The sequence below is a fragment of the Somniosus microcephalus genome, chromosome 12 (genome assembly GCF_052327205.1).
Source record: "Somniosus microcephalus isolate GS21.2 chromosome 12, FLI_Smic_1.0, whole genome shotgun sequence".
In the NCBI taxonomy this organism is placed as follows: Eukaryota; Metazoa; Chordata; class Chondrichthyes; order Squaliformes; family Somniosidae; genus Somniosus; species Somniosus microcephalus.
In genome coordinates this window covers 106901169-106927996 of record NC_140998.1, presented here as the reverse complement: position 1 = coordinate 106927996, position 26828 = coordinate 106901169, and the positions used below count along the sequence as shown (strand labels likewise).

Here is a 26828-nt window from a genome sequence, read left to right as displayed (position 1 = left end):
GAAGAACCTTGCGTTATTTTCATCATAGTAACACCACTCATTCCAGTAAATGCAATGATATATTTTGATTAATTTACATTATTGTGTGATATGTTTATTATGTGAGGGATCCTTGTTGGTGTTTATCCAGTGATACTTGAGCCATATATATTAGCAAAACTCCAGATTCATTTCCTGGTGTGTGCTATCATCCAGGATGGGCTTTAATTGACCTCAGCAATACTGGCTTAGGGAGGGTTCCATTCCTGATTGTTACACTGTGTAAATCTGGGGGATTAGACAATCTGACCAAGGTGGTGACTGACAGGGTTCTGGGACTGGGTTGCTTGGCCAACCATTTGATTGTAGAATGTTGGGGGCACCCAGTACAACTACAGAAGGGAAGAACATGAGCAAAACTTTAGAAAAAATAAGTAGTTGGACTTTATTATATAATCATAGGACAAATTAGAGCCAACATTCTGAAAGAATGAAATCAAATTGTGCAGCAGTTCTTCACCTGAACTTAAATCCCTTTTTTTTTGCGAAAACAACTGTTCTTTAATTATAAGTGTTAGTGAACGTACTTAGCATCCAGCCATGGGTATAGACAAGGTTATGATTTATGGAAGCTTCAGAAATGTCCTGTAAATATGGGCTCTTGGTGTTGAAAGGCTTACTTCACAAGTGTGCTCTCCTCTGTCAAAAATGCTATACTGCAGCATTCAGTAACATTAGCTTTTGTGAGACCACTTTATTATGAAGTCAGTGTGCAAGTCATTTATTTATTATTACACGCTGCACTTCCTCAGGATTATCTGACTAGATCAAAAGTCAAGCTATAATTAATTGCTTTGGTGCTTAATTAAATTAATCATCAATGCAAGCATGATGTTTATAAATCTATCCAATTATAATCATAAATTAAAAACCTGAAATCATACATTCAGCACTTAGCGAAATTCAGATCCAGAGACACAACATTTTATTTTAATTGATAGCGTGACAGATACAGTAACTAGAATGGATATATATATTTCAATATTGTATATTTTATAAAAATGTTTAACCTGTTTAATTTTTTAGTGTTCTTTGGACTCTCGATGCCACACCATTCCCTGGTTGACAGTATGGTCAGATGACCATGCCTGTGCCAATGTTGCTCTTCAGTTATCTGCTAGTAGATGCTCAAAAGTCATCTGCTGAATGCAAGGCTGAGATCGGGAACCTTTTCATGAGGAGTAACTGGCGTAAGTCAGTGTCCTTTCAGTTATCACTGCTCTAGTTAATTAGCCATGTCCTGCTTACCTTCAATGGCTGAACTATCTCCCAATATGTCAATATGTCTTTCTTGGGCATTAATGAGCAGAGTTATGAGAGTTCAGTTGAATTTCTTTTTCATGGAGCCTTACATAGAGTTGGGCGATAATGGCCGATGTCATTCTGCCTGTCCCTCCTCTTTCATGAGTCAACACAGAAGAAGCAAATGCAAGAACAGAATGGAGACCTAGCATAACCGGGTTTTGCCGCAAATTCCTACTCCACCCGCCCAATTGTGGCATCATTATGCTGCCAGAACAGAGACATTTCAGGGTCTTTTTATTTGTTTATTAGGTTTGGGTTCTACGATGGTTTGGTGGGTGAATGTACCTCACACTTTGGTACTAGGTCTAGAAGATCCAGTCTTCAAACCATAGTCTGTGCTAAGTTAGCAGACCTCAGCTAGGGCAAAAATGGGGCATGACAACCAGTCTCCGTGTACTCAGGACTGGCGAGGGCAGGGAAATCGTTCAGGGTTCCTGTTCCCGATTGCTGTCTGCTGTCCTTCTCTTCAGCCCCTTACCCCCTGAAAAGTACACGTGTTGACATTGGATGAGGACAGGATCAGACTTGTCTGGTGTTTTCTACAGTCAAATAGATTGTATTTTCTATCTATGGTCAGACAAGGAGAGTAGTTACTTGGACAAGATACTGGAAGAATCATAGATCTCTGCCTTCATGACAGGATGGAACACCTGAAAAAAAATCTATTAATCTGTTTTCTGTGGGGAAAGAAAGGTTTATTCTCAAATATAATCATTTTTCTCTTAATTGGAGTTACTTGATTTCTTTTTTGCAGAGTTTTAAACTCAATGTAGACAGTCACTGTGCACTGAAAGATGCTGTGGTAGAAGAGGGACAGCAGCTTCTGGAGCGCATTGAATCACACAAATCAGGTAAGTCTCTGAAGCAAATAAAGACGTCAGAACAGATTGCCACAATTTCCTTTACTCCTTTAAGCAAGTCCCATTTAATTTGGTGGCGACATATATAAACAGTTTTGCATGAGAGGTTTGTATGCCGCTGATTTTCTGAGACTCCACCCATGGCATTGAGCCTCTCTGGTGGTGCAGCAGATTGGAAAATCAGGCCCCGACTAAATTTCCATTGGGCCTGATCTTCCAGTCGGTGATTTTTTTTTTCCTAACAAGGTTTTAAATGTCACTGCTGGCATTTAAATCACATTGAATAAACTGGTGAGGATGGGTCTTGCTGCATAATTTAAGAACATAAGAAATAAGAGCAGGAGTAGGCCATAGGGCCCCTCGAACCTGCTCCGCCATTCAGTAAGATCATGGCTGATCATCGACCTCAACTCTACTTTCCCGCCCTACCTCCATATCCCTTGATTCCCCATGAGTCCAAAAATCTATCCATCTCAGCCTTGAATATACTCAAAGACTCAACATTCACAGCCCTCTGGGGCAGAAAATTCCAAAGACTCACAACCCTCTGAGTGAAGAAATTCCTCCTCATCTCAGTCTTAAATGGCCAACCTCTTGAACTGAGACTATGCCCCCTAGTTCTAGACACTCCAGCCAGGGGAAACAACCTCTCAGCATCTACCCTGTCAATCCCCTTCAGAATCTTGTATGTTTCAATGAGATCACCTCTCATTCTTCTAAACTCCAGAGAGTAAAGGCCCATTCTATACAATCTCTCATCATAGGACAGCCCTCTCATCCCAGTAGTCAATCTAGTGAGCTTTCGTTACACCGCCTCCAAGGTAAGTATATCCTTCCTTAGATAAGGAGACCAAAACTGTGCACAGTACTCCAGGTGTGGTCTCACCAAGGCCCTGTACAATTGTAGCAAGACTTCTTTACTCTTATACTCCAACCCCCTTGCAATAAAGGCCAACATGCCATTTGCCTTCCTTATTGCATGCTGTACCTGCATGCTAGCTTTCTGTGTTTCTTGCACAAGGACACCCAAATCTCTCTCAACACCAACATTTAACAATTTCTCACCATTTAAAAATATTCTGTTTTTCTATTCTTCCTACCAAACTGAATAACCACACATTTCCCTACATTATACTCCATGGCCTAGAAATTGAGTGCCCTTAGCGCCGATTTTGCGGCGCTAGAGGGCCTAGCGCTGCATTTGGCGCCGGCGCCGAAATTGCCTGGGGCCCTTCCGCCGCGGTAGACCGGTAGCGCTGCGCCGGCACCGATGACGTCATCGGTGTGCGCAGCGTCCCGGTTGCCATGCCGACGGGCCCCAGCGCCGAAATTCAGTTGCGGCCGCCTCGCCCGTGACAGCCGCAACTAAGACTCTGGCAACAGAGTCTTACAAGTCTTTGCGCCGGCGCATTAAAGGCCCCGCGGCGGCCGGCCGCTTTCCCGCCGGCCGCCTGGCCGCAGCTCCCTCCCCGGACTTCCCCCCCCCCCCCCCCCGGAACAGAAGCAAGCCCGGCACTTGTCCGAGGTGCCGGGCTCATTTTTAAAAAGATTTTCGCGGGCCGCGGCCGGGTGCAGGCAGCTCCTCCTTAAGGGAAGGAGGAGGCCTGCACTTCCCGAGCCTGTCGCACCGCATCGGGTGCCGCAGCGCCGGAATTGCGGCGCGAAACGGCAGTTAGCGCCGATTTACCGCCGCAAAGACCCTTCAGTAGCGCCGGCAGCCGTTTGGGCGCGGCCCTGCTGAATTTTTGGCGCGCGCAGGGGGACTTAGCGCCGGCACTAACTTCCGGCACTAAAGCCCTGGCTAAGCCAAAACTCAATTTCTAGGCCCATCTGTCCACTCACTTAGTCTATCTATATCCCTTTGTAGACTCTTTGGCCTAGAAATTGAGTGGGGTTAGCGCCCATTTTGAGGCGCTAGAGGGCCTAGCGCCGCAAGTACAGCCGATTGAGAAATTCACTTGGGCGCTGCCATCGGCGTTAGCCGGTTGCGCTGCGCCGGCACCGATGACGTCATCGGTGTGCGCAGCGTCCCGGTTGCCGTGGCAACGCGCCCGAACGCCGAAATTGAGTTGCGGCCGCCTCGCCCGTGGCAGCTGCAACCAACGATTTTTCAAAAGTTCGCTACGGGTCTTAGCGCCGGCGCATTAAGGTCGCGCGGCGGCCGGCCGCTTTCCCGGCGGCCGCCTGCCCGCACCTCCCTCCCCGGACTCCTCCAACACCCCCCCGCGGCACAGATGCGTGTGGGCCGCGAGCCCGGCACTTCTCCGAGGTGCCGGGCTCATTTTTCTCCACAGATCAACGGCCAGCGGTCGGGTGCAGGCAGCTCCTCCTTAACGGAAGGAGGAGGCCTGCACTTCCCCAGCCTGCCGCACCGCATCGGGTGCCGCAGCGGCGGATTAGCGCCGCAATGCGGCAGTCAGCGCCCATTGCGAGGCGCTGACACCCTCCAGTAGCGCCGGCAGCCGTCTGGGCGCGGCGCTACTGAATTTTTGGCGCGCGCAGGGGGACTTAGCGCCGGCGCTAAATTTCCGGCGCTAAAGCCCTGGCGCGGCGCCAACTCAATTTCTAGGCCTTTGTGTTCTCCTCACAGCTTACTGTCCCACCTAGCTTTGTATCATCAGCAAACTTGGATACATTACACTCAGTCCCTTCATCCGGGTCATTAATATAGGGCCGTATATTCCGATGCCTACGGGTGTGTACGCATGCGCTGAAAACCGGCATTTCCGATCTGTCACGAATGCTCTTGACAGATCAGACGCCTGCCCTAGAGAAGGGCTTCTGCGGGCGGATAGTTCCACTTTCTGGAGAACCTCCATCCGCAGAAAACCCTTAAAAATCTTACGCCTGGTAAAAGCAGGCATAAGGCCTGCTTTTACCAGCATAAGAATTGAAAAAAAGTTTTTTTTTAAATTCACTCATTTATCATTTAAAAATATTTTTTTTAAAAGGTATGTTTATTTTTAGCCCCATAAAAAAAACGTTAATTATTTTTTTCAAAAAATTAAATTTTTTGTTTAAAATATTTAATTGATTGTAATTTCAACTCATTTAAAAAATATGATTTATTTTTAAAATTTATTTAATGTTTTACAGTGTTTTTGGGGTGATCTCCATTCATATATTTGACAGGTCTATCTGTCAAGTGTATGAAGGGAGATTCCCTTCTCTTATTGGTTCCCCATGGCCCACGTGATCCCAGGGACGCTTGCAAACCGCATGCGCCCCGTGGATACGTGGGCCCTGCACATTTCAAGTTTGGAGAGGCCCAGGAATGGAAGTATACGCACCTCAGGAGCCCTCAGGTAAGTCCGTAGATTTTTTTCCAGATTGGAGGCCTCCACACGCAGGAAGCCTCCAATCGGAAAATATGGCCCATAGATTGTAAATAGCTGAGGCCCCAACACTGATTCTTGCGGCACCCCACTAGTTACAGCCTGCCAACCTGAAAAAGATCCGTTTATCCCTACTCTCTGTTTTCTGTCCGTTAACCAATCCTCTATCCTCGCTACTATATTACCCCCAACCCCATGAGCCCTAATCTTGTGTAATAACCTTTTATGTGGCACCTTATTGAATGCCTTTTGGAAATCCAAATATACTACATCCACTGGTTCCCCTTTATCTACCCTGCTAGTTACATCCTCAGAAAGCTCCAATAAATTTATCAAACACAATTTCCCTTTCATAAAACCATGTTGACTCTGCCTAATCATGTTATGATTTTCTAAGTGTCCTGATACCACTTCCTTAACAATGGATTCCAGCATTTTCCCGACGACTGATGTCAGGTTAACTGGCCTGTAGTTCCCTGTTTTCTCTCTCCCTCCTTTCTTGAATAGCAGGGTTACATTTGCATTTAGATTACATTTAGATGGGCAAGAAGAGTTCATGCTCGGCCACACTTAAACGGGCACTAAACATGTCACCCATTACAATCCTGGAGCCTGCATTTATAGAACCCTCCATACTTACCTGGATATGTCAGAGAAGATCTGTCTTTACTCCCTCCACTTCACAAGAACAGCTGCCATAGAGTTGCACCAACTGCTGCAGGATGACCTGCAGACAGCATCTGGAAAATGCATGGTTCTTCCCATTGAAAGCTTTCATGTCACTGCATCCTTCCAATATGGACCATCTGATACATTAAGCAATCCATACTCCATACCTGTATTAACAAAGTGACAAATGCTATATTTGCAGAGACAACAGATTTATCTTTTTTTTCTGTGGAAAGACAGCATTAACTGGATAGGGCATACAATTTGGGGTCAAATAGTATGCCAAGATTATCAACAGTCTGGTTCAACCTAAGCCATTGGCCGGGGAGGGTGGTGGAATCGGTGGCTTGAGTACGGAGTTTGTGGTAGCGGCCAAAGACAATGGGGTCTAAATAGGATAAGGCCCAAAAACGGGCATGAGGATCGTGACCTGCCCACGCCCGTTAAAAGTAATGCTGTCAGCATGTAAAATTTGTGCTCAACAGGGGGCCCAATATCATGGGGAGTCTGCTCTGTATTTAAAGGTTGCCTGCAGAGTGAAAAGCTGCCTGCACTTCTTAAAAGAGAGGTGCTTTGTGAAAGAAGTACCTCATTCTGACTGGAGATAACAAAGAGGAAATTAGCAATGTCACAACAGGGCAGAAAAAGAGCACTTCAGTTCTCGGATGCAGCACTGGAGGCCTTGGTGCAGAGGGTCGATAAGAGGAGACAGGTCCTCTACCCACAGGGGGCCAGGAGGCCTTCCAGACACACTGTATGAAGGCCATGGAAGGAGATCGGTGAACCAGTCAGTACCACCAGTCTTTCCCCCAGGATCTGGATCCAGTGCCGGAAGAAGTTTAATGACCTCACACGAGTGGTCAAGGTCAGTGAATGCATCTTAAATGCCATATCCTACCAACTGCACCACTAGCCTCATACATTGTTCAATGCACCACACCCTCTTCACTCACCTACCAATAATCTCTATCAATCACGACTCATACCTCACAATCATAGCTTCACCTCACCCTCACACACCTATCACTGTTGCAAGCCTCACACCCACAGCTCACACCTTGCACACACTGCAAGCTATTCAACCATGACAGGCCCATCACCCAAACACATTGCAGCACACTCACTGACAAACTTCCCTTTCTCTTGTAGGCCAAGGTGGCTTATAACTGGCACCAGCAGGAGCAACAGGTAGGGGCAAGCACGGCTGCAGAATCTGACCCAGCTGGAGGAGATGGCTCTAGATATAATTAGAGGGGCCGTCACTGAGGCTGTGGTACAGGGCAAGGCTGTAAGCATTGATGATGACGGTATGCTCATAGCTAAGCCCACTTTCCCCTCATCTTACAATCTCTTCTCACTTACAAGCTACTGATGGTGTAAGCATGCACATCTTGCTTTCCCCCCTCCCCTCAGCATAACCCAACCCTTGTGCCTGTCTCCTTTCAGATACCCAAGAACTGCTACTAGCCCAGCCTGTGTAGGAAGAAGTAGAGGAGGAGAGTGACAGAGAAGAAGACCACTGTATACCTTGACCACTGTACACTCGATCTGACACTCCCAGGCACCAGCTTAGAAAATGGCACTGCACGAATTTTAGAGGGTAGTATAGAGGCAGGATCTGCATGTGGTGAGTCAGCGGGCATGACTGGGCTGCAGCCAGGGCAGGGAGAAAGGGTAGCGCAGGTGCCAGCTCCCCGAAGGCAAGGTCGCACACACGTTCTGCTGCAGAGAATTCAGATGAGGACTTCGACAGGGCAGCCTTCAGAAGAAGGGTGATGGGCAAGCACACAGAAATGCTTGGTGCATTGGCAGGCCTACCAGAGAGCCTCTTGTCACTGTCAAGGAGCATGGAGGAGTCTGGCTCCAACCTTGGTTTTTGCATGGAGCTTGGAGCCCATGCTATCCAGGATGGAAGTGATGGGCAATTCCATTAGAGCACTTGTGGGCCCAACCATGATGCTGGGTGTGATGGGTGATGTAGCAGCTTCCATTGCAGCATAAGCGGAAGCGATCAAACGTCTGAGTGCTACAGTGGAAGCTCAGACTTCTGTCATGCAAGCTCAGACTGCTGCCATCGTGGCTAGGTTTATGAGTGTGGAAAGGGACTTGCAGGGTGTCACAGCAGTCCAGCAATCTGTGCTCCAACAGATGGCTAGAAATACTGAGGCGCCGCCCCGGGGGAGTGGCAGTGGCTCCGTGGAGCAAGAACCTGCTGTCCTCTCTCAGGATGGCCGCATTCATACTCCCACCACTGCCACTCCGCCAGTGCCATTACAGTTGCCTGTCAGCCAGCCAGCCCAGACTGCTGCCACCCATGCAGAGGTGGTGCAGTCTACAGCCGGGCCTTCTAGGCCCAGAGCTGCTCGAGGTCAAATGCAAGGCCATCTGCAGTGTCCCCCACAGAAACTCAGCAGCCTTTCACCAACCATGCTGCAGCCACTGGGGTAGCACTTTGTAGGAGCACTAGAATAGGCAAAGGCTCACGAAAGACAGACACTAAGGGAATGCACAAGGTTGATTAGTTGACTTTGTAATGTAATATTGGAATTAATCATTTATAAATTATGTTTAGAGTGTTTGTTTTGTGGTGGCTTTCATGTCAGCATTGTGCCCAAGAGGACGCTATGATGTTACGTGAGAGAGGGATGGTAAGGTGGGGAAGTGTTGAGCAACGGGGATCTGGGCTTTCATTCAGGGGAAGCCTAGTCTGATGATGCGCTCATGGACAGTCCGTCCAGAACAGGGATTTGCAGGCTGCCTCCTCCCTTCCTCCTCCTCCTCTTCATCCTCCTCTTCCGATGGTCGCGGAACCCATGGTGGCAAGGGCTGTGCCCTCATGATGGCCAAGTTACAGAGGATGCAGCAGACCACCACGAATTGGGACACCCGTGTGTACTGGTGTAGGGTGTTTTTGTGTGCCCCGTGTTTCTGTGACTCTCTCGAGTCGACCCGTGCATTAAAAACTCCCCGGTTTAGGTTGTTGCCCTTGGACGGCTGGTGCTTTTGCCAATAGTCCCTGCCTAGCCCGTCGATTGGCAGGTAATCCCACACAGAGAGAGACCAAGGTCTTCTCCTATGCCCGATGCGTAGCGTCCCCAGCGGGATTACTGTATAACCCGGCCGTGACTAGATGCCACCTGGTTGGTCTTCCGAATTATACTGTGAACCACAAGCCCCACAACCCCCAAGTTTGGACCCAAGGAGTTACTATGGATAGATTAAAATTGACTCACACGAAACGAAACGTTTCAGGTTGGTCAAAGATCGATTCTTTTTATTACACTCACAAAATGACAATCCCTACTCCTCTCGCTTACGGCATAATGAGTAGATGGCCGTGGACACAAGCTTATAACCTTAGACTAAAATACCCACCCTGTTGGTTACGCCGAACCAACCCCTTGATAATGGAAAAACCCTTCTAACTAAACCCCTCTCCCGGTTTGCGCACACACACACACACACACACACTCTGCGTCTTGGACACTTGCAGTTCCTCAGCAGCCAAACATACAGGCGGTCCTGGGGATTTCTAGAGGTGTATGCTGGATATAATTACCAGCCCTTGTAGTTGATTCACGCGGTCCTGGCTCCATTTGACTCCAGAGACAAAACCGGGCCCAACAGAGGCATGCGATGAGGCCTAGAGAGTTACGTTCAGGCAGTACGGCGAGGCACTCACTTCAGGCGTTCCTGGAGTGTTGACGGATGCGTAGCTATGCGGAGAACCCCATTCCAGATGGTAGAGAAGAGCAAGCCCTGAATCCCCAAAGTTCAGCATATTTATACCCCGAATATTACACAAAACTGGCTGGGCGATTCCTGGTTACCATGGTCGCAGAGACGCTAGTTGGTCTTCCTGGTGACATCTCTGTCCTGGATTGGTCATCTTGATGAAAACAATGGTAGGCCATTATTGTAGATGAGCAGTTCTCGAAGTGCTAACTGTTTGTTAGGTTCTTGACTGCTCCTTCATTGAAAGAATCCAGAGGTGTTACTTTTGGCCTGCGAACCTCATTGTCCATCCAGACATTAAGGCTCCATGGACAAAAGGTGTTTATCCACAAATCACACAAGTTCAAATATGAAAAGGCCCCTGCCTTTCATGACGTCAGCGTTGAAACTGGTCCCATGGCAACCCAAAAGACAGACAGTTCCTGCTATCTTCACAGAAACCAAAAGTCAGTCTTTTTTTTAAAAAGTCCAAAAGTCCAAACTCCATTTTGAAATGCAGCCCAAGTGTGTCTCCATTTTAAAAGGGTACATATCCATTTTAAAAGTCCAAAAATCCTTCGGGCACATGCACCCACTGAAGTTGGCACCAGCCAAATCCTACACTGGAGGGCTCCTCCCGAGCGGTCAAGGTAGCTGAACCATTGCTTGTGCACCTTGATGGTCTGCTTGATGTCGTTCCTCGTGCCAGAATGGCTGTCATTGTGATTGCTGGCCACGAGTGGTGGGGTTGCGGAGGGGAGTCATCAGCCAGATGTAGAGCAGATAACCCTTGCGCCAAGCTTGGGTTCAACGTGGTGGCTAGAAGGTTGCTGGCACAGTAGACTGGTGCAAGATGAAGGCATCATGACTGCTGCCAGGATACTGGGCATTCACCATCATGATGTGCTGGATGTGGTCTCACACCAACTGCACATTAAGTGAGTGGTACCCTCTGTGTTTACGGTACATCTCAGCATTGATATGCAGCACCTGCAAAGCCACTTTTGTGCAGTCAATGGCGCCTTGCACCATGGGGAAGCCTGATATCCTGGCAAAGCCACGTGCGCTCCTCCTGCTTCTCTCTGTTTAGGGAGAAGACACTGAAGTCCCTTCTTCTAGAGTACAGAGCCCCTGTGACCTCCCAGATGCAACGATGGATAGCGAACTGCGAGATTGTTGCTATGTCGCCTTTTCCAGCCTGGAAGGATCTGCTGGCAAAAAAATTCAGGGCCACAATCACCTTGTGGGCCACTGGCAGAGCTGTCATTGCCCTGCTTGGAGGCTGCAGGTCTGATTCCAAGAGGTGGCAGAGTTCTGCAACCACCTCCTTGGTGAAGCGGAGCCAGCGAACACACTGCTCTTGGCTTAGGTGCAGGTAGGAGAAGTGCTCCCTGAAGACCCTAGGTGGGTAAGGCCTCCTGCTGAGACCCGCCTTCTCTTCCTCCTCCTCCCTCTGCTCCATCTCCCCGTCATGCTGCAGCGCGAGGGGGACTGCAAGCAGAGCCCCCATGACTAGGAGCAAGTGGTGCAGTCAGAGGTCTTCCAGTAGCAGCCAGCGCCTTCCCAACGTCCAGTAGCACTCACTGCACACTTTTACAACGTACAAATGTCTTCCAGCAACCCAGTATTGATATAAACTCTGCAAGAGCCAGTACAAGACAAATAATCAACTACCTAAAAATTGGATGTATCCCTTTAAGTAGCACTGGTGGGGAGTCCCTAGTGCAGCGTGTTTAGGAAAGGGCATTGTTTGGAACGGCGACATTGAAAATGGCAGGTCTTGCATCAAATCAGCGTTACACTGACTGACGTCACGATCTGCTTACTCTGCATACTGCTGGCGCACGCACGTTCCACCCACGCTATCGCCCTCACCAAGATGGTGACCAGTGCAGGCCACGCCAGAAGTGAGTGGAAGCGAGGCGGCCACCATTTTTTCTCCAAAACGGCTTTAACTGCCGGTGCTAAGGTGCCAACTTTTGAGGCCAATGACTTTGGTCTTCCCAATGTTTAACTGGAGGAAATGCAGCTCATCCAAGACTGGATGTCGGGCAAGCAGTCTGACAACACAGAGGTAGTGGAGGGTTTGAGAGAGGTGGTGGAGAGGTAGAGCTGGTGTCATCAGCATACATATGGAACCTGAGCCCATGTCTTTGGATGATGTCACCGAGAGGCAGTATAAAGATGAAGAAGTGAAGGAGGCCAAGGATAGATCCTTGGGGGACTCCAGAGGTAATGGTGCGGGGATGGGAAAAGAAGTCATTGCTGGTGATCTCTGGCTATGGTTACAAAGGTGAGAGGTAAATGTAGCAAAGACAGTCCCACTGAACTGGACAACAAAGGAGAGGCACTGGAGGAGAATGGTCGACCATGTCAAAGGCTGCAGAGAGATCGAGGAGGGAAAAAATGCACCACGGTCACAGTCACAGAGGATGTCATTTGTGATTTTGATTAGCGTCATTTCAGTGCTGTGACAGGAGCAGAAACATGATTGAAGTGATCAAACATTTAAACTACAGTCAATGACACCAGTAGCCAACCCTTAAACACAGGTCGATGACCTTTTATCAGAGTTCTGATGAAAGGTCATCGACCTGAATCGCTAACTCTGTTTCTCTCTCCACAGATGCTGCCTGACCTGCTGAGTATTTCCAGCATTTTCTGTTTTTATTTCAGATTTCCAGCATCCGCAGTATTTTGCTTTTGCCTTAAACACAGCTAAAGTATTAGTGCTAGTATACTCTCCATAACTGAGCAAACGTGGATCACCGTGCAATGGGGTCTAAAATATCAGCCAGAAAAGATGTAGCATGCTGCACTCTGCACAGTATAACCATCACAAGTGTGTCTTGGGCTGTGGAGTATTCTGTGATTTAGATGCTTGCTACTGTCCAGAAGAAAACTTGTGATGCTGAATGGCACACATGGGAAAAACTATTATTATTAAACAGAATATCCCCCTCATAATCAGCTAATTTTGATGTATTTTGAAGTGAAACATTTTTGAAAACAAACTGTATTGGAGAGGCTGTGACAATTGGTGCAAAATCAAAGTTGCTCAAGCTGCCCTGGCATGAAGCCGTGTGCTTGGCAAAATTTAACAGTACAGAATTTGAAGGAAGCAGGAAACAAAAAAAGGAGGGTGAGATTAGTTTCCAAGGGATGCTGATGGGAAGGAGATTGCAGAGCGCCACAATGAGAAAAGGGAGTTTAGACTTGGCAGGGCAATGATTTGGCTCAGCAGTGATGTGCTGCAGAGTGCACTAATTGGAGAGAATGTTTCTTGCAAGATGTAAAGCTGTTTTAAGATTAATTTTTGGGGAAAAATTGACACACAGTGTGAAATTAGATCTCGGGACAAGTTTATGAGAATTAGGATTGCCCTGAAATAATCATGGAGGTTAGTAGGAACAGCAATCATAGAGATATTAATTGTCATAACATTTTGTTTAACTAAACATGGCTTTGTCCTTGTTGATTTTACCTTCAGGTAAGTTAATATAAATAAATGTTTTGTTTCCAATGTTCTCCTCTACAGTTCCACATGTGGCATTAAGCCTCCAATATCTTGTCCAATTGGCCATTCTTCATATGGTGTTGGGGCCAATTGTTGTGTCCACACTCACTGTCCTAGTTGAGATCAGCACAAACAAAGAAGTACTCAGATTCATCCTGCTGTGATTGAATCTAACTATTCCTGCAACACAAGAAAGAAAGACTTGCATTTATATAGCGCCTTTCACAACCACTGGATGTCTCAAAGCACTTTACAGCCAATGAAGTACTTTTGGAGTGTAGTCACTGTTGTAATGTGGGATACGCAGCAGCCAATTTGCGCACAGCAAACTCCCACAAACAGCAATGTGATAATGACTAGATAATTTGTTTTTGTTATGTTGATTGAGGGATAAATATTGGCCAGGACACCGGGGATAACTCCCCTGCTCTTCTTCGAAATAGTGCCATGGGATCTTTTACGTCCACCTGAGAGAGCAGACGGGGCCTCGGCTTAACATCTCATCCGAAAGACGGCATCTCCGACAGTGCAGCACTTCCTCAGTACTACACTGGAGTGTCCCTGAAGTGGGACTTGAACCCACAACCTGTGACTCAGAGGCGAGTGTGCTACCCATTGAGCCACAGCTGACACAAAGACCAAAAGAGGATGAATACTTTTACTAATACTTTAGTAGATTGGCAATTGGAATAAATTTGCTAATCCTTGTAATTAAAAAGAACACAAAAAAATTACATCACACTTGTGCTGGCACAGTTTGGTGAAGTCTACAATTAAATGAAGCCTCGGAATTATTGTAATCCATGGGGGTAATATTAACTTAACCCACCCACCAGGAAACTGACAGGATCAGGTGCAATGCCGGTTTTACACCCCACCTGATTTTACTTTCCATTGAAGTCAGTGGAGAGCAATATTGGCCTGGGTGTAAATCCCAGTGATCTACCCAATCCCGTGGGTTTCTCGCTCAGCGCGTTGGAGTTCATTTTAACCTATTACTCAGCTACTTCACTCTTCTGTCAGTTCAAGGTTGTACTATAGGTTACATAAAATTTCATTTGAAAAATCAGACCATGCAAAACTATATTTTAAAATCTGACCATGCATTCTCACCTACTGTTCTTCTATTGTTATATTGAGATGAAACATGATTGCAGATACAATGCAATTGCAGTCGATCCCTGCTGAGAACCAATTTGAGTCCAGTCCAGAGCAGAAGATGAAAGTGCCTTCTTCCAGCATCCAGATGATTGTGAAGGCGATAAATTAATTTATTTCTGAGAGCCACATCTTCTAAGTCAGCACAGCCTATATCAATCCTAAGCATTGTACCTAATTTGATAGTGTGAGACCTTAAAGACCCAACTCCAAGAGACTGAAACACTGTATTGATCAGTGCAGCAGGGTGCTGTTCAGAAGTTTGGGATGAGGCACATCATTGAAGCAGTGTCAGCACAGCACTGAACTAAGTGGTGCTAATCCTCACCTGGAAACATCATTGTTGGAAATGAGAAAGTTTTTGTATTTTCCAGCATTGTGATTCCACACTTCATGGGATTCAACAAATTTCAAGCTTAATTTGCAAATGCGAGTTGATGGTAGTATTTGTGAACAGTGGTTGTGTTGATTCATATTAGAAGGAGGTTTAGAAATAGCTTTTTTCCCTTTGAAGAGTGGAGATATGACTTGATTGAATATTTATGGGGGAATACAAGTTGCAAAGTACTGTGTCTGCCTGTAATATTTGCTAATTGAATGTTATTAGTTTCTGTGCTGCTTCTGTTGAGTGCTGATATGTAGTTGCTCTGCTTTGAAGGATTGAAAGACATGCTGCAGATTATTGCAAGTCAATGGCAGGAACTACAGAGACAAATCAAACGACAGCACAGCTGGATTCTTCGAGCCCTGGACATAATCAAAGCTGAGGTACTGGCAACTGATGTGACTGCAGATGGTTTAGAAGGTTCTGGGAGCCCCAAAGTAAGTTGGTTGAAGTTTGGCAATTACATTAAACATTTTTTGAAACACTTCAACTGTATAACAGTTCATTACTGTTTAGCCACCAGGTTATAGCGTTTCTGAAATAGAAGCAACGTTGCAAGCCCATTTCCTTGTGTATGTGAAAACACATGCATAATCAATGTTAGTAGATATACCATGCAACATGTAAATCTGAATAGAGAAACGGCAATGATGCTGTTCAGAGGCTTGGATTGAGCACATTGATGGAGCATGGTAACAGAACAACACGGAACAAATTTCAAGTTTAATTTATAAATGTTGGTACCTCCGTGATTATTCAAGTGGTAACTATTGAATTTGTACTAAATATACTATGCACATTATGGGGTATATGTTGCTCTATTTGTTAAAAAGTCAACATGAGTATTACCCTAATGTGTGGCACTGCTACTTTGCTGCTGTTCCCCCTACAGATATATATATATTCGCCTTGGTGCTCAAGGCCAGTTAGCTGGCAGCATAAGCAAGAAACTGTGAACATTCTGTGGACATTTCCACATCTTCAGCACCCATTAATACTATTTCCTTTTTTTTATCCACACTTTTTGTTTGGCCTTTTCTTCCCTCCAACGTGGCAGCTGTCCTTCATTCTGCCAGCGCAATTCACACTTCATCTAGAGCCATCCTTTGTTCCTTAACCTGTCCCATTACCACCTCCTCTTGCCTTGAATATCTCTTAATGTCTCTCAATGTCTCTTAATCTCTCCTGCTTTCTATCCTATCACTGACCTTCCCTTTTGTTCTTTCATCCCCGCCCCCTTTTCCCAGCCCCTAAACTTGCTTTCCATTTCCTGCTTTTTTCCAGTTCTGACGAAAGGTCTTCGACCTGAAACGTTAACTCTGTTTCTCTCTCCACGGATGCTGCCTGGCCTGCTGAGTTTTTCCAGCATTTTCGTTGCCCGTTAATACTACGTGGTTTATCAACAGGAAGTTGTTCTGTGGGTGAGGTGAACCATCCCAGTTTTCCTTCTGAAGAGTGCTGTTTTATTACCGCAAAGCATCCTAGCATGTTACCATGAGAGAGAGCTGGGTCTTTTCACTGTAGGAATGTGTAGACTTTGGGGAGATTTGATTGAGACCTTTAAAATAATGAAGGGACTAAACTATGTTTAGGTGATAAACCTAACATTAGAAGAGGACTTGGTATTTACTCTACCAGAATGCCACTTCCAACACCAGCTATCCATATGGCCTGTCAGTGAGATTGCTACATTTTTTTGCTTGTGTTCACTCAGATTAAATAGATGAAACCTGTTTCTATGAAGACTCGGAGGTCATTTGTAGGAAGGATACTTTTAGTGTTTTCTGTTGTGCATTTGAAAGTAGGACCAAAAGTGGAAGGTCAGTTTTGTAATGCAGTAACCAGTTCCTCTTGATATTATTGATTTCATTTTTGTCAACATTAGCTGTGGTAGCTGAAGCCAGTAGATCTATTGGCCCAAAATTTGCAGTCAACGGCGAAGCAAAGGCATTCGCTGCCGGCCCCGAAGAAAGCTTCCCACAAAGATCTTGTGATCTCTGTGGTGAGAAGTTTGCCTTTTTCGACGTTCAAGTGATTTCAGCGTGCTGTGTAGTGCGAATTCCTAGTGCGATCTGCTATGGCGTCAACAAGCTGTCTAAGCAACAAATCACATTGTCGAATTCTCAGACACCAAACCAGGAAATTAGAAGCTGCTTTTATCCGGACTTTTAAAAAAATGTTACAGAGAGCAAAAAAAAATTGAAATTTCATCCATTTTGTCTTGGTCACAGAAACACTTAAGACTCCCTTTTAAAGATGCAAATCTCTCAATTTTTACAGTGTGTGTTATTATCAAATTGGACCTCATTCAGCACTGTTGATGATCCACTTTTTGCATGTTTCTAACCAAAATATTATCTGTCACTTTGTTAACTGTTGACTATGATACTGTTCACATCAGACTGCAGCTTTTGTTCCTCTTACTCCCAAAACTATTACTGTTATCTATTATCTGAGATACTTGTAGTCGTTATTGTACATATTGTCCTTATTCCTTCATAACCATACCTCTGTTCCCTGACGTAAGAGCAGAACTTAAAAATGTTTTTGATGACCACTGATTAGTTGCTTTTCTTCTTGTAGCTGAACAGCTGATAATAGATGTTTCTTTCTTTCCATTTTGTTCCAACTCATTTTCTCTTTACATGTTATGTCCATGTTGTATTTTATTTTTCTCATTGAAAAGATTGTATATATAACATTTCCCAGTTTTTTCTGTTTTTCTCTAAAACTTTATGTTAACCCCCCCCCCCCCCAGGCCTTCTCAATTTTGGCAGAAATGTTTCTGCTACCTCTGTTCTGTTTCCTTATTGTCTCCTCCAGTTTTTCTTCCAAGTTCTGTTGTCTCTGTTCTGTCTCTGTCTTATCTCATCCATGGTTCTACTTTCTTCTCTGGTCCTTATATTTGTTTCTTAGAACCTTCTTGCTTTGTCTTGGGTTCTCCCTCCTATCCTCTTCCATCTGTGTTAATTCTATGAAGGCCACTTCTATTTACAGCTTTAGTCTTTATTGGTGTTGCATACTGCTGTTTCTCCTTCCTTGTAGTGCTGTACTATCTGCTCTGGTTTCTCTGTTTAACTGCAAACTGTAATCATATGTTAGGAGGCCAGCTAGTTCAGACAGTGCTGGTCAGTTATCATTTTCACTGAGTGCTATTCAGTTTTTATCTCCCCAACTATTAGCCATCTCTCCACTTTGTTACATCTAATACAATTTAATACATCTAAAATTAGGCATCATTTGAAGGTTTTACGTGACAAAGTGCATTAAAAAAAAACACAAGGCTGCCACAGAATGACAGACATAATTAACATTTCTCTACTGCTGATTTCCCAAAGTTGAAGTGCCAAATTGACCCCTAACCACAAGAGTTGTAAAGTGCCAAATGATCGATACATATAATGATTTTATAAATTTAAAGTACATAAACCACAATCTTTGAGTTTGAGATCAATATTCTATCGGCACTAATCTCTGAAATCTCTTTGGCCTTGAAATTATCCTGTGGAGGTGAAGCATATGAATTGAGTATGTTTTGGATAAAATCCTTGTCTGCTTTTGTAACGGTGATGCTAACCTGTTCAAAGTAAGTGCATTAATGGGCTTTTAAAATAACTGAAAAGCAATTTCATACAAACACGTTAAGCATTTATACGCTACTATCACACAGTGCAATTTCAAGGCCTATATAAATTCAAAATTGGTTTGTTTATAATTGCTTTATGAATTGATACAATATTTACATGGCCATTTGGGAGGGAAAGTGAAGCATTCGCCTAAATGGTTGATTTTTCTCCCCCAATCTATTAGATTGCATTAATCGCTGTAATCATTTTCCAATCCGTCATGATTCCAGGTAAAGTAAATGGAAATGATGTGTCCACTATTAACCTTAAATATGCCAAAGATTTCAGTTGTTTTGTGGAACAACTCCATCTTCTAAATAATCATTCAGCTGCCACACTAATGATTATAAAGTAAAGGCAATAGAGGGACCCACAGAAAATATATCGATGCTACTTAACATTTCCATAACAGAAGACATAATCTTGCATTTAATTAATAAACCCCTACAATATAATATTTAAATGTGAATAATTAATTTTATTTTTAAAAAGTCCTTAACTACCATAAATCACCTTAATCTACAAAATCATTCAGTAGTGGCATCCATTATCTGGTTAGTTACAGCAGATTAACAAAGAAGAATGACAGCGAACCATTGTCAGTCGTTGTAATGACTATTAGATACATTGTCTCATTAACCGGTCCCACCTTACAGGAGCAGGTAATAAGGTCATAAGTTCCCAATAAATCTTCCTGCACCGTACATTGCAATACTCGAGAATGGGACATTGACAGGATGTTATTTCTCCAGAGCATAAGGCCTTTAACAACTGTTGCTCTATTCATAAAGTTTTAGAATTGTGCACTTCACAAATAGAACAAAATTTGTTTCATTGTGCCAATTTTTTTTTGGCAGAATCAAAGCCAAACATCTGCATTTATCGATTGTAACGACATAATTTGCATCTTGCAGTGAAGGAACATTCTATTCTGTAAAGTACAAACCTGAAGGATTGGCTTTTTGCCCGAGTCTCTTGTGAATACGGGAATGGTGGAACAGGATAAAATAGACAGCATGCAACTCAAAGATATTAGTCTTTTGGGAGTTTTACTAGTGATTGCCGTGCTATGAGGTGAAGCTGAGTGCTAATACATACAACCACTGGAGTGGTAAGGACTTTAACAGATGCATACCTTTGAGTACATTATAGCTAATAAAGGCCAACTTTAAGCTAATGTAATAATGACTTCAAAACATCTTCAGATCATAGCGGCCAGATCCATGACTAGACTCCAAATTAGTAACTGCCGTTAGTAGCACCAGATCCCGGTAGAATATTTAACACAGTGAGACGAGGACACAACAAAACAAGCAAAATGTGACATTATCAAGGAACATACCACTTTTAGAGAATACTGTTAAGAGCTGATGGTAGAAATTGTTATTGATGCTGTTCATTATTTCTCTCACGTTATATTAAAGGCAATTGCTTTCACTATATGAAACATATGTAAAGTAACAGTTGATACATAACAAAATGAGCAGGATTTCATGACATAGTGAAGCTCATATTGCAGTGATGCAGCTTTCTGGTCCTCTCTTGTGTTAGGATCCAGGTTTGTGGCAATAATCCCCTTAAGCCTGCTTTTTTGGCTGTGTTGCGAGGATGTGTGCAAAGGCCAGAAAAAGATAGGGAAAACCAGAAGGCAAGCCATCAAAGAAAGAGAAAAAATTGCATTTATATAGTGCCTTTCACATCCTCAGGATGTTCCAAAGTGCACTGTAGCCAATAAGTTATTTTTGAAGTGTAGTTACTGTTGTTTTGTAGGCAAATGCAGCAGCCAATTTGTTCACTGCATGGTCCCACAAACAGTAAATGTAATCTGTTTTGGTGCTGTTGGTTGCAGGAAAAGTGTTGACTAGGACAACACCTCAGCTCTCCTTTGAGTAGTACGATGGCATGTTTTACATCGGTGTGGTTGGTTTAATGTCTCATCTGAACGAAAACATCTCTGACAGGGCAGCACTCACTCAAGTGTCAACCTAGATTGTATACTCAAATCATGGAGTGGGGCTTGAACCCACAACCTTTTGACTTAGAGGTAAGAGTGCAACCAAAGAGCCAAAGCTGACACAGTGGTATTGGTTGTCATCTTAGTCTATTGGCTAGGGAATGGCAAATGAGGTATCGTGTGAGTAGTAGAAAAGGGAAAAAGTAGCGTACTCCAAAACAGTGTTTGACTATATTGGTCAACGTTCTGTACTGTTTTTAATGTTATGGTGTATGATCTGTGGAAGTTCTGATTTTTGCAATACAGTAATTTTGCTTATTGAATGAGAGAAACCCTTTAAGGTAATGTCTCAGCTAACAGATATTTGAAGATCCCAGCATCTTTTCAATATATGGCAGTATGAGTGGTTCCTACATGACCAATACTATGATAAAAGTCCGCAGCTGTGTACTGTGTACATCAGGAAATGCTAGTCATACTGAGACATCATTTACTGCATATTAGAAGAATAATTTGTATCATCAGGTTTTTTTTTAACAATCATTGGAACAAGAATAACATTGATTTAAAATGCAGCAAATTGGTAGAGTGCTTGCAACACATTTCTTTAACTTACTGTTAATCATTTTGGAATTATAACTTATTAGAAATGACTGACTTATAAGTACTTGCTGCAAGTCTTACTTTTATACAACAAATTATTTGAACTTTTCTTGTGTTCTGTTCAATTATTAAATTCCGACCAAAGTAAAAGTCACAATATAGAGAAGCAATATGAAACTACTGGTGGGGAAAATGCTATAACCAGTCTGTGACAGTAAATGAGCTGTAGAAACCATGATGTTGCCAGATATTTTACATTGATTTTGACCAACCAGTCTGAGCTATTGGAGTTGGGCCAGGCTGCTTCGGTCATTTAACGTATTAACATGTAGAGAAACCATAAACAGCACGCATCAGAGCAGTACATTTTCTTGTTGCAGTAGAGCATGCCAAATAATATAACTCCAATGTTGTTTTGTTGTGTAATTATTTTCTGATGTGCTATGGACAACAATGTGTGACGTTTTGTAGTTAAACAAACATGAAGAAAATAATAGTGCAGTGTTCACTGGTGTGTCCTGTTTCAATGAATTGTAATATGGCACTGTGTGTTGGATTACCATATTGCACCTGACGTTTATTGTAGCTTCTTCCTGCATCCACAAAGTACTGATACTTTGCATGGAGCTGGAAATTCTGTTAATATACAGTGAGAAGTTGACTGCATAGGTCAAGAGTAGTTCTTGATATATTTATGATGATGTTGGGTGCATTCTCTTATTACCCACTTATCTGCTGGGAAAAAAAATATTGTTAGACTGCATTACTTCTCAGGTGACACCATTATTCTGATCTGCTGCTATACACTGTTGAGTCAACCATAAGTCATGCTCCTTCCTTCTATGGTTCACAATGACACACTTCGAGTAAACACGAGACACTTGATGGTGGGGTATACGGAACAGACTTTATTCATATACAGCATAGGTGATCAATCTATATGGTACACAGCTTTGGGTTTCTCTCTTTTTCCAGCTCTCCAACACCCTGGAAAATCCCATTCTTTTTATACATCCGAATTTGCCTACTTCAAAAGGTACATTTCACAGATAAGACCTCATGATTTATCTGTTCTCAGATCCTTTCATGAACAGTTTATTTACGTAAACAACCTTAGCTGTTTACTTCAAATCTACTTTCCGCAAACAAGACTTCATGATCTATCCATTCTCGTATCCTATCAAGAACAGTTTATTTACCTAAACATCCACTCTATACCATGGTTAATCGATCCCTCTGTCTTTGTTTATTATACAAGTCACTAAAGTTATACATTAATCTCTCATGGTCAATGTTGTCCTAGTTGCGTATTTCCTTGCACAGGCATCCCTCTGTTTTCCTGTTTATCTTACATAGCCTGTTGCTCTATGAGCAGTTATAGTTATGCAGATCAGTTTGATTATTAACCCTTAACTCGCCAACTTGTCCAATATATACCCTTATTATACCTATGTGATTACTATACAGCATTCCGCCACGTAAATAGTATTGGAAAAGTTAGTGCTCCAGAGAAACTGGCTTTAACCACAAAAGATTCCTTTGTACCTTTAAAATATAAATTTACTCCCTTGGATAGACTACTGGATGTGGGATTATAACAAAAAGGTGGTGAGGGAAAAACTTGACTTTAAAAAAATAATTTTTAGCCTTTAATGATCAAATGAAAAAGTTAGCAGGATGAAGAATTGATTTCTTTCCTCAAAGCTATTTGAATTGTTATTCACTGAGGCAGCTTTGCTTCTCTTGCAGGTCACTTAACGTCATGTTCACTCCATGATGCAATGAAATACCCGTTGCATGGTAACAAAAAAAGTCCCCAGGAACAAAGTAATTAATAACAGAAATTTATTTCTCAACATATTGCCATGTAATCAATATCTGAAATGTAGGTCATATTGTTGGGCAGATTTTCAAAAGGAATATCTCTATAATATAGAGAGAAAAATCACATTTGTGTCACCACAGTATCTTTTATTAATTTTCATTTGTGGGCCAGCATTAGTATGAACGCAGAATATGAATGTTTCTCAGTCAGAGGGGATCATGTGAAAGTGAGTCGCTATCTTTAGATTTAGAACAACTACTTTAGTATCCAGATAATGTTGCTGATGTGAAGGAAGCCAACGGTACAAAATAATGCTACGTATGTAGCTGCAAACTATCAACTCTACTGAGCATTAAACATTTTGGGATGTCCTAAAGTTATTCAAAAAATATATTTCTCTCCTTGGCAATTTTGTTCTCAATTATTTCCCCTTTCCCTCCTTTCCTGAAGGCTTTACTCTGTTGGTGGAGTTCAGTTCCACAGGTGCTGGTGGCTATCCAACATCTAGCCCAAGCAGTGATTATTTACCTAGAAGCCTTGACAGGAACGTGGTAAACTGAGTGCTGTACTGCAGCTAACTAAAAGGGGGGACGCTTTTTGTTTTGAGCAGTGGAGCCACAAGTGGAAGAACATCTGAAAAAGCTGCAGATTCGGGGGGGCCAGTAGCAGGCAGGTTCCCAGATTCTGTGTGATGTGCCTCAATAATTCCGAGACTCGAAGTTAGCAGAACAAAAACAAGGCTTTTATTAACTTAGAAAGTAACACGTAAGAGAGAGAGATGTCTTCCTTCTGGAGACTGAGGCCAGACTGAAGCTAGCTTACAAACGGGGCCAGGTATGGGCGGAGCCCTGCACACAGCACATTCCAGCACATTCCAGTATACAATACAGCACATTCCAGTACACAATACAATGAGGTCTGGGGGAAGGGAAATGACACTGAAACCGATCTCAGTCACAGGCAGTGGTGAATGGAATATTTCATCACACTGTGGCTATTTTACTGGCTGAATCAAAGGGCTAGAAGGGAACGACTCCTGAAGACTGAAGGCAGGAAGCCCCACAAAAAGGTGGTTCAGACCCTATGGAGGGAAGTTCGTGATGCAATTAATGCAATCTTCACCACCCCAAGGACTGCCACATAGTGGAGGAAGAGATTCAGTAGTTCATAAGGGTGGTCAAGGTAAAACAAGGCACTGTTCCCAGTTACCGTCCTTTTCCAATGACAGAGGATTCATTCACTTCCTTACCTCTCACACTCTTTTTGTGCCATCACGTGGATGTCAGGACAACCGAATTATACAAAGGGGAACCTCTAGAAACAGGGAGGCACCATCTTTACTTAAACATTCTGTGAATTCACATTACCTGCCAGTCTTGAAGGACAGTTGATTTAAAAAGGAACAATGCATGGGCAGCTCTCATTATCATGGTTGGCATGTACCCATATAAGGGAGAAGAAGCGCCCATACCACTGTGTTCACTCCGTGTGAAGGAAAACATTGCGTAAACCAGTGCCAGTGAAATGCAACAAGGGAGGGATATCCTACTTCATGAAGAGAAAGTTCTGCAGATAATAGGGAGAGACAGGATAGGCTGTGGTAGGTGGTGAGGTTTGTTATGAGATAACAAAAGAAGGTTGGTAAAGGCTGGACAAGACTCATCACATGTAGTGTCAGCTTTATGTGCTTTCTGAAAGTATTGCATTGTTCTTACATTCAGTCGCTATTTCTTTAGCAGAAATGTCACTGTGTACACAGCTAAACAAGCTCGTCTGCTTTTGACATCAGAGTTGGTACCTTGGAGGAAGCGGCTGCTCACTCCAATGATGACCCGGGTGTTAAATCCGTGATTCTTAAAGTATGATGTTTTCCAATAACTACACGGAGGCTGTAACTTAACAATCAACAGGTGTTTACTGGAGGAGGGTAGTCTCAAGACTGACAGTACAGAGGAATGCTCAAGGCTTATATACAGGTGTGGTCACTGCCGGTACTACAGTATACAGAAGCTGTAAAAGTAGTTCTCTCTTAAAGGTACATACACTACAATTCCTCTCCTTTTAGATTAGCAGTACCCATAATATTCAAATAACAATTAACACTTTAACATGCACAGTAAACAGAAATAGTCCATTTATAGATTCAGTCTTTAGGGCGGCTTCCTGATTCTTTCTGGATAGCGCCTTTCCTGAGGTTCTTGTTCTTGGTGCGGAGGCAATTCTGGCCCCCTTTCGTCGGTTAGTTCATCAGTTTCCACTGCTACTGTTTCTGAGGTAAATGCTACCGGTATGTCGGGTTCATCGCCAGGTACGCGAGACATGGGGTTGACTCGTTCCTGTGACGCTAAGATCTGGTCGACGTGGCGTCTCACAATGTTCTCCCCGACATCCACTGTGTACATTAATGGCCCCTGCCGTGTGCATATCGTTCTGGGTTGCCATTTCTCTGTTCGGTAGTCACGGGCCAAGACTGGTTGTCCTACATTGAAGCTCCTTGTTGGCTTCTCATTGATGTGCTGGAATTGTTTATCCTCAACATTTCTTCGCACATTTGGTCTGAGCAAATCCAGACGAGATCTCAACCTTCGGTTAAAGAACATCATGGCCGGGGTCTGGTTGGTAACTGCATGTGTCGCATTTCTATAGGCTAACAGGAAATTGTCCACCTTATGCTGTAGTGGAATTTCATCATCGCACATGGCCTTTATCGCCTTTTTAAAGGTTTGTACGAACCTCTCAGCCAATCCATTTGTGGCTGGATCATACGGGGCAGATGTGTAATGCCTTACCCCATTCCTTCTCATAAATTTCTGAAACTCTTCGGACACAAACTGTGGTCCATTATCAGAGCAAATCTGCTCTGGCAAGCCGTTCCTGGCAAATATGGTCCGTAGGACTGCAATCGTTTTCTCTGTAGTGGTTGAGGACATTTTTATCACCTCAGGCCATTTCGAGTGCGCATCCACTGCTATTAAGAACATTGAGTCCATGAATGGACCAGCAAAATCAATATGCACCCGTTGCCATGGAGAGGAGGGCCACTCCCATGGGTGTAGAGGGGCATGTGGTGGTGCATTTTGGACCTTCTGGCATCCTGAGCAGCTCTTGGTTAGGTCCTCGATTTGTTGATCAATCCCCGGCCACCACACATAAGCCCTAGCAAGGCTTTTCATTTTCAGCCCTCCCAGATGACCTTCGTGAAGCTCATTGAGCACTCTCTCCCTTAACTTGGGTGGAATTACCACTCGGGATCCACACATCACTGTCCCCTGGCATACTGACAGCTGTTCTCTTCTGGATGAGAATGCTGGCAACAGTGAGTCGCCATGTGTTGGCCATCCCCTCACCGTCAAATCATATACCCGAGACAGTGTCGGATCATTGCGGGTCTCCTTCTCTATATCCGCGTTAGTTACTGGCAATCGTTCAATTATTGACGAATAAAATATCTCGATAGGGCCCACTGCTGGTGCTTCCTCCACAGTAGGCAGTGGCAAGCGTGATAGCCCATCAGCGTTTCCATGCTGTTTCGTGCCTTTATATTCTATTTCATATTGGTTCGCCCCTAGAAAAAGGGACCATCTTTGTAACCGTTGTGCAGTCATCACCGGAACGCCCTTCTTTGGATTAAAGATGGAGACAAGTGGTTGGTGGTCAGTCAGCAAGGTGAACTTCTGCCCATGCAGATAGTGGTTGAATTTTTTTACTCCCCATACTAGGCTGAGGGCCTCCCTGTCGATCTGGGCGTAGTTGTGCTCGGCTGAGGTTAGTGACCGAGACGCAAAGGCTACTGGCCTCTCCAACCCGTCTGGGAATTTGTGCGACAGCACCGCTCCAA

The 26828-nt window shown here is 44.0% G+C and overlaps 1 protein-coding gene across 9 annotated transcripts in view; it reads left to right on the top strand.

Annotated features, from left to right (window-relative positions):
• akap6 (A kinase (PRKA) anchor protein 6) overlaps positions 1 to 26828 on the top strand; it is a 508272-nt gene that overhangs the window by 251204 nt on the left and 230240 nt on the right. For all 9 annotated transcript variants that reach the window (XM_086003387.1, XM_086003384.1, XM_086003390.1 and 6 more), the window contains 2 exons: positions 2099 to 2195; positions 15256 to 15419. In XM_086003387.1, coding sequence (XP_085859513.1) covers positions 2099 to 2195; positions 15256 to 15419 — 261 coding nt within the window. The remainder of the gene's footprint in view (positions 1 to 2098; positions 2196 to 15255; positions 15420 to 26828) is intronic.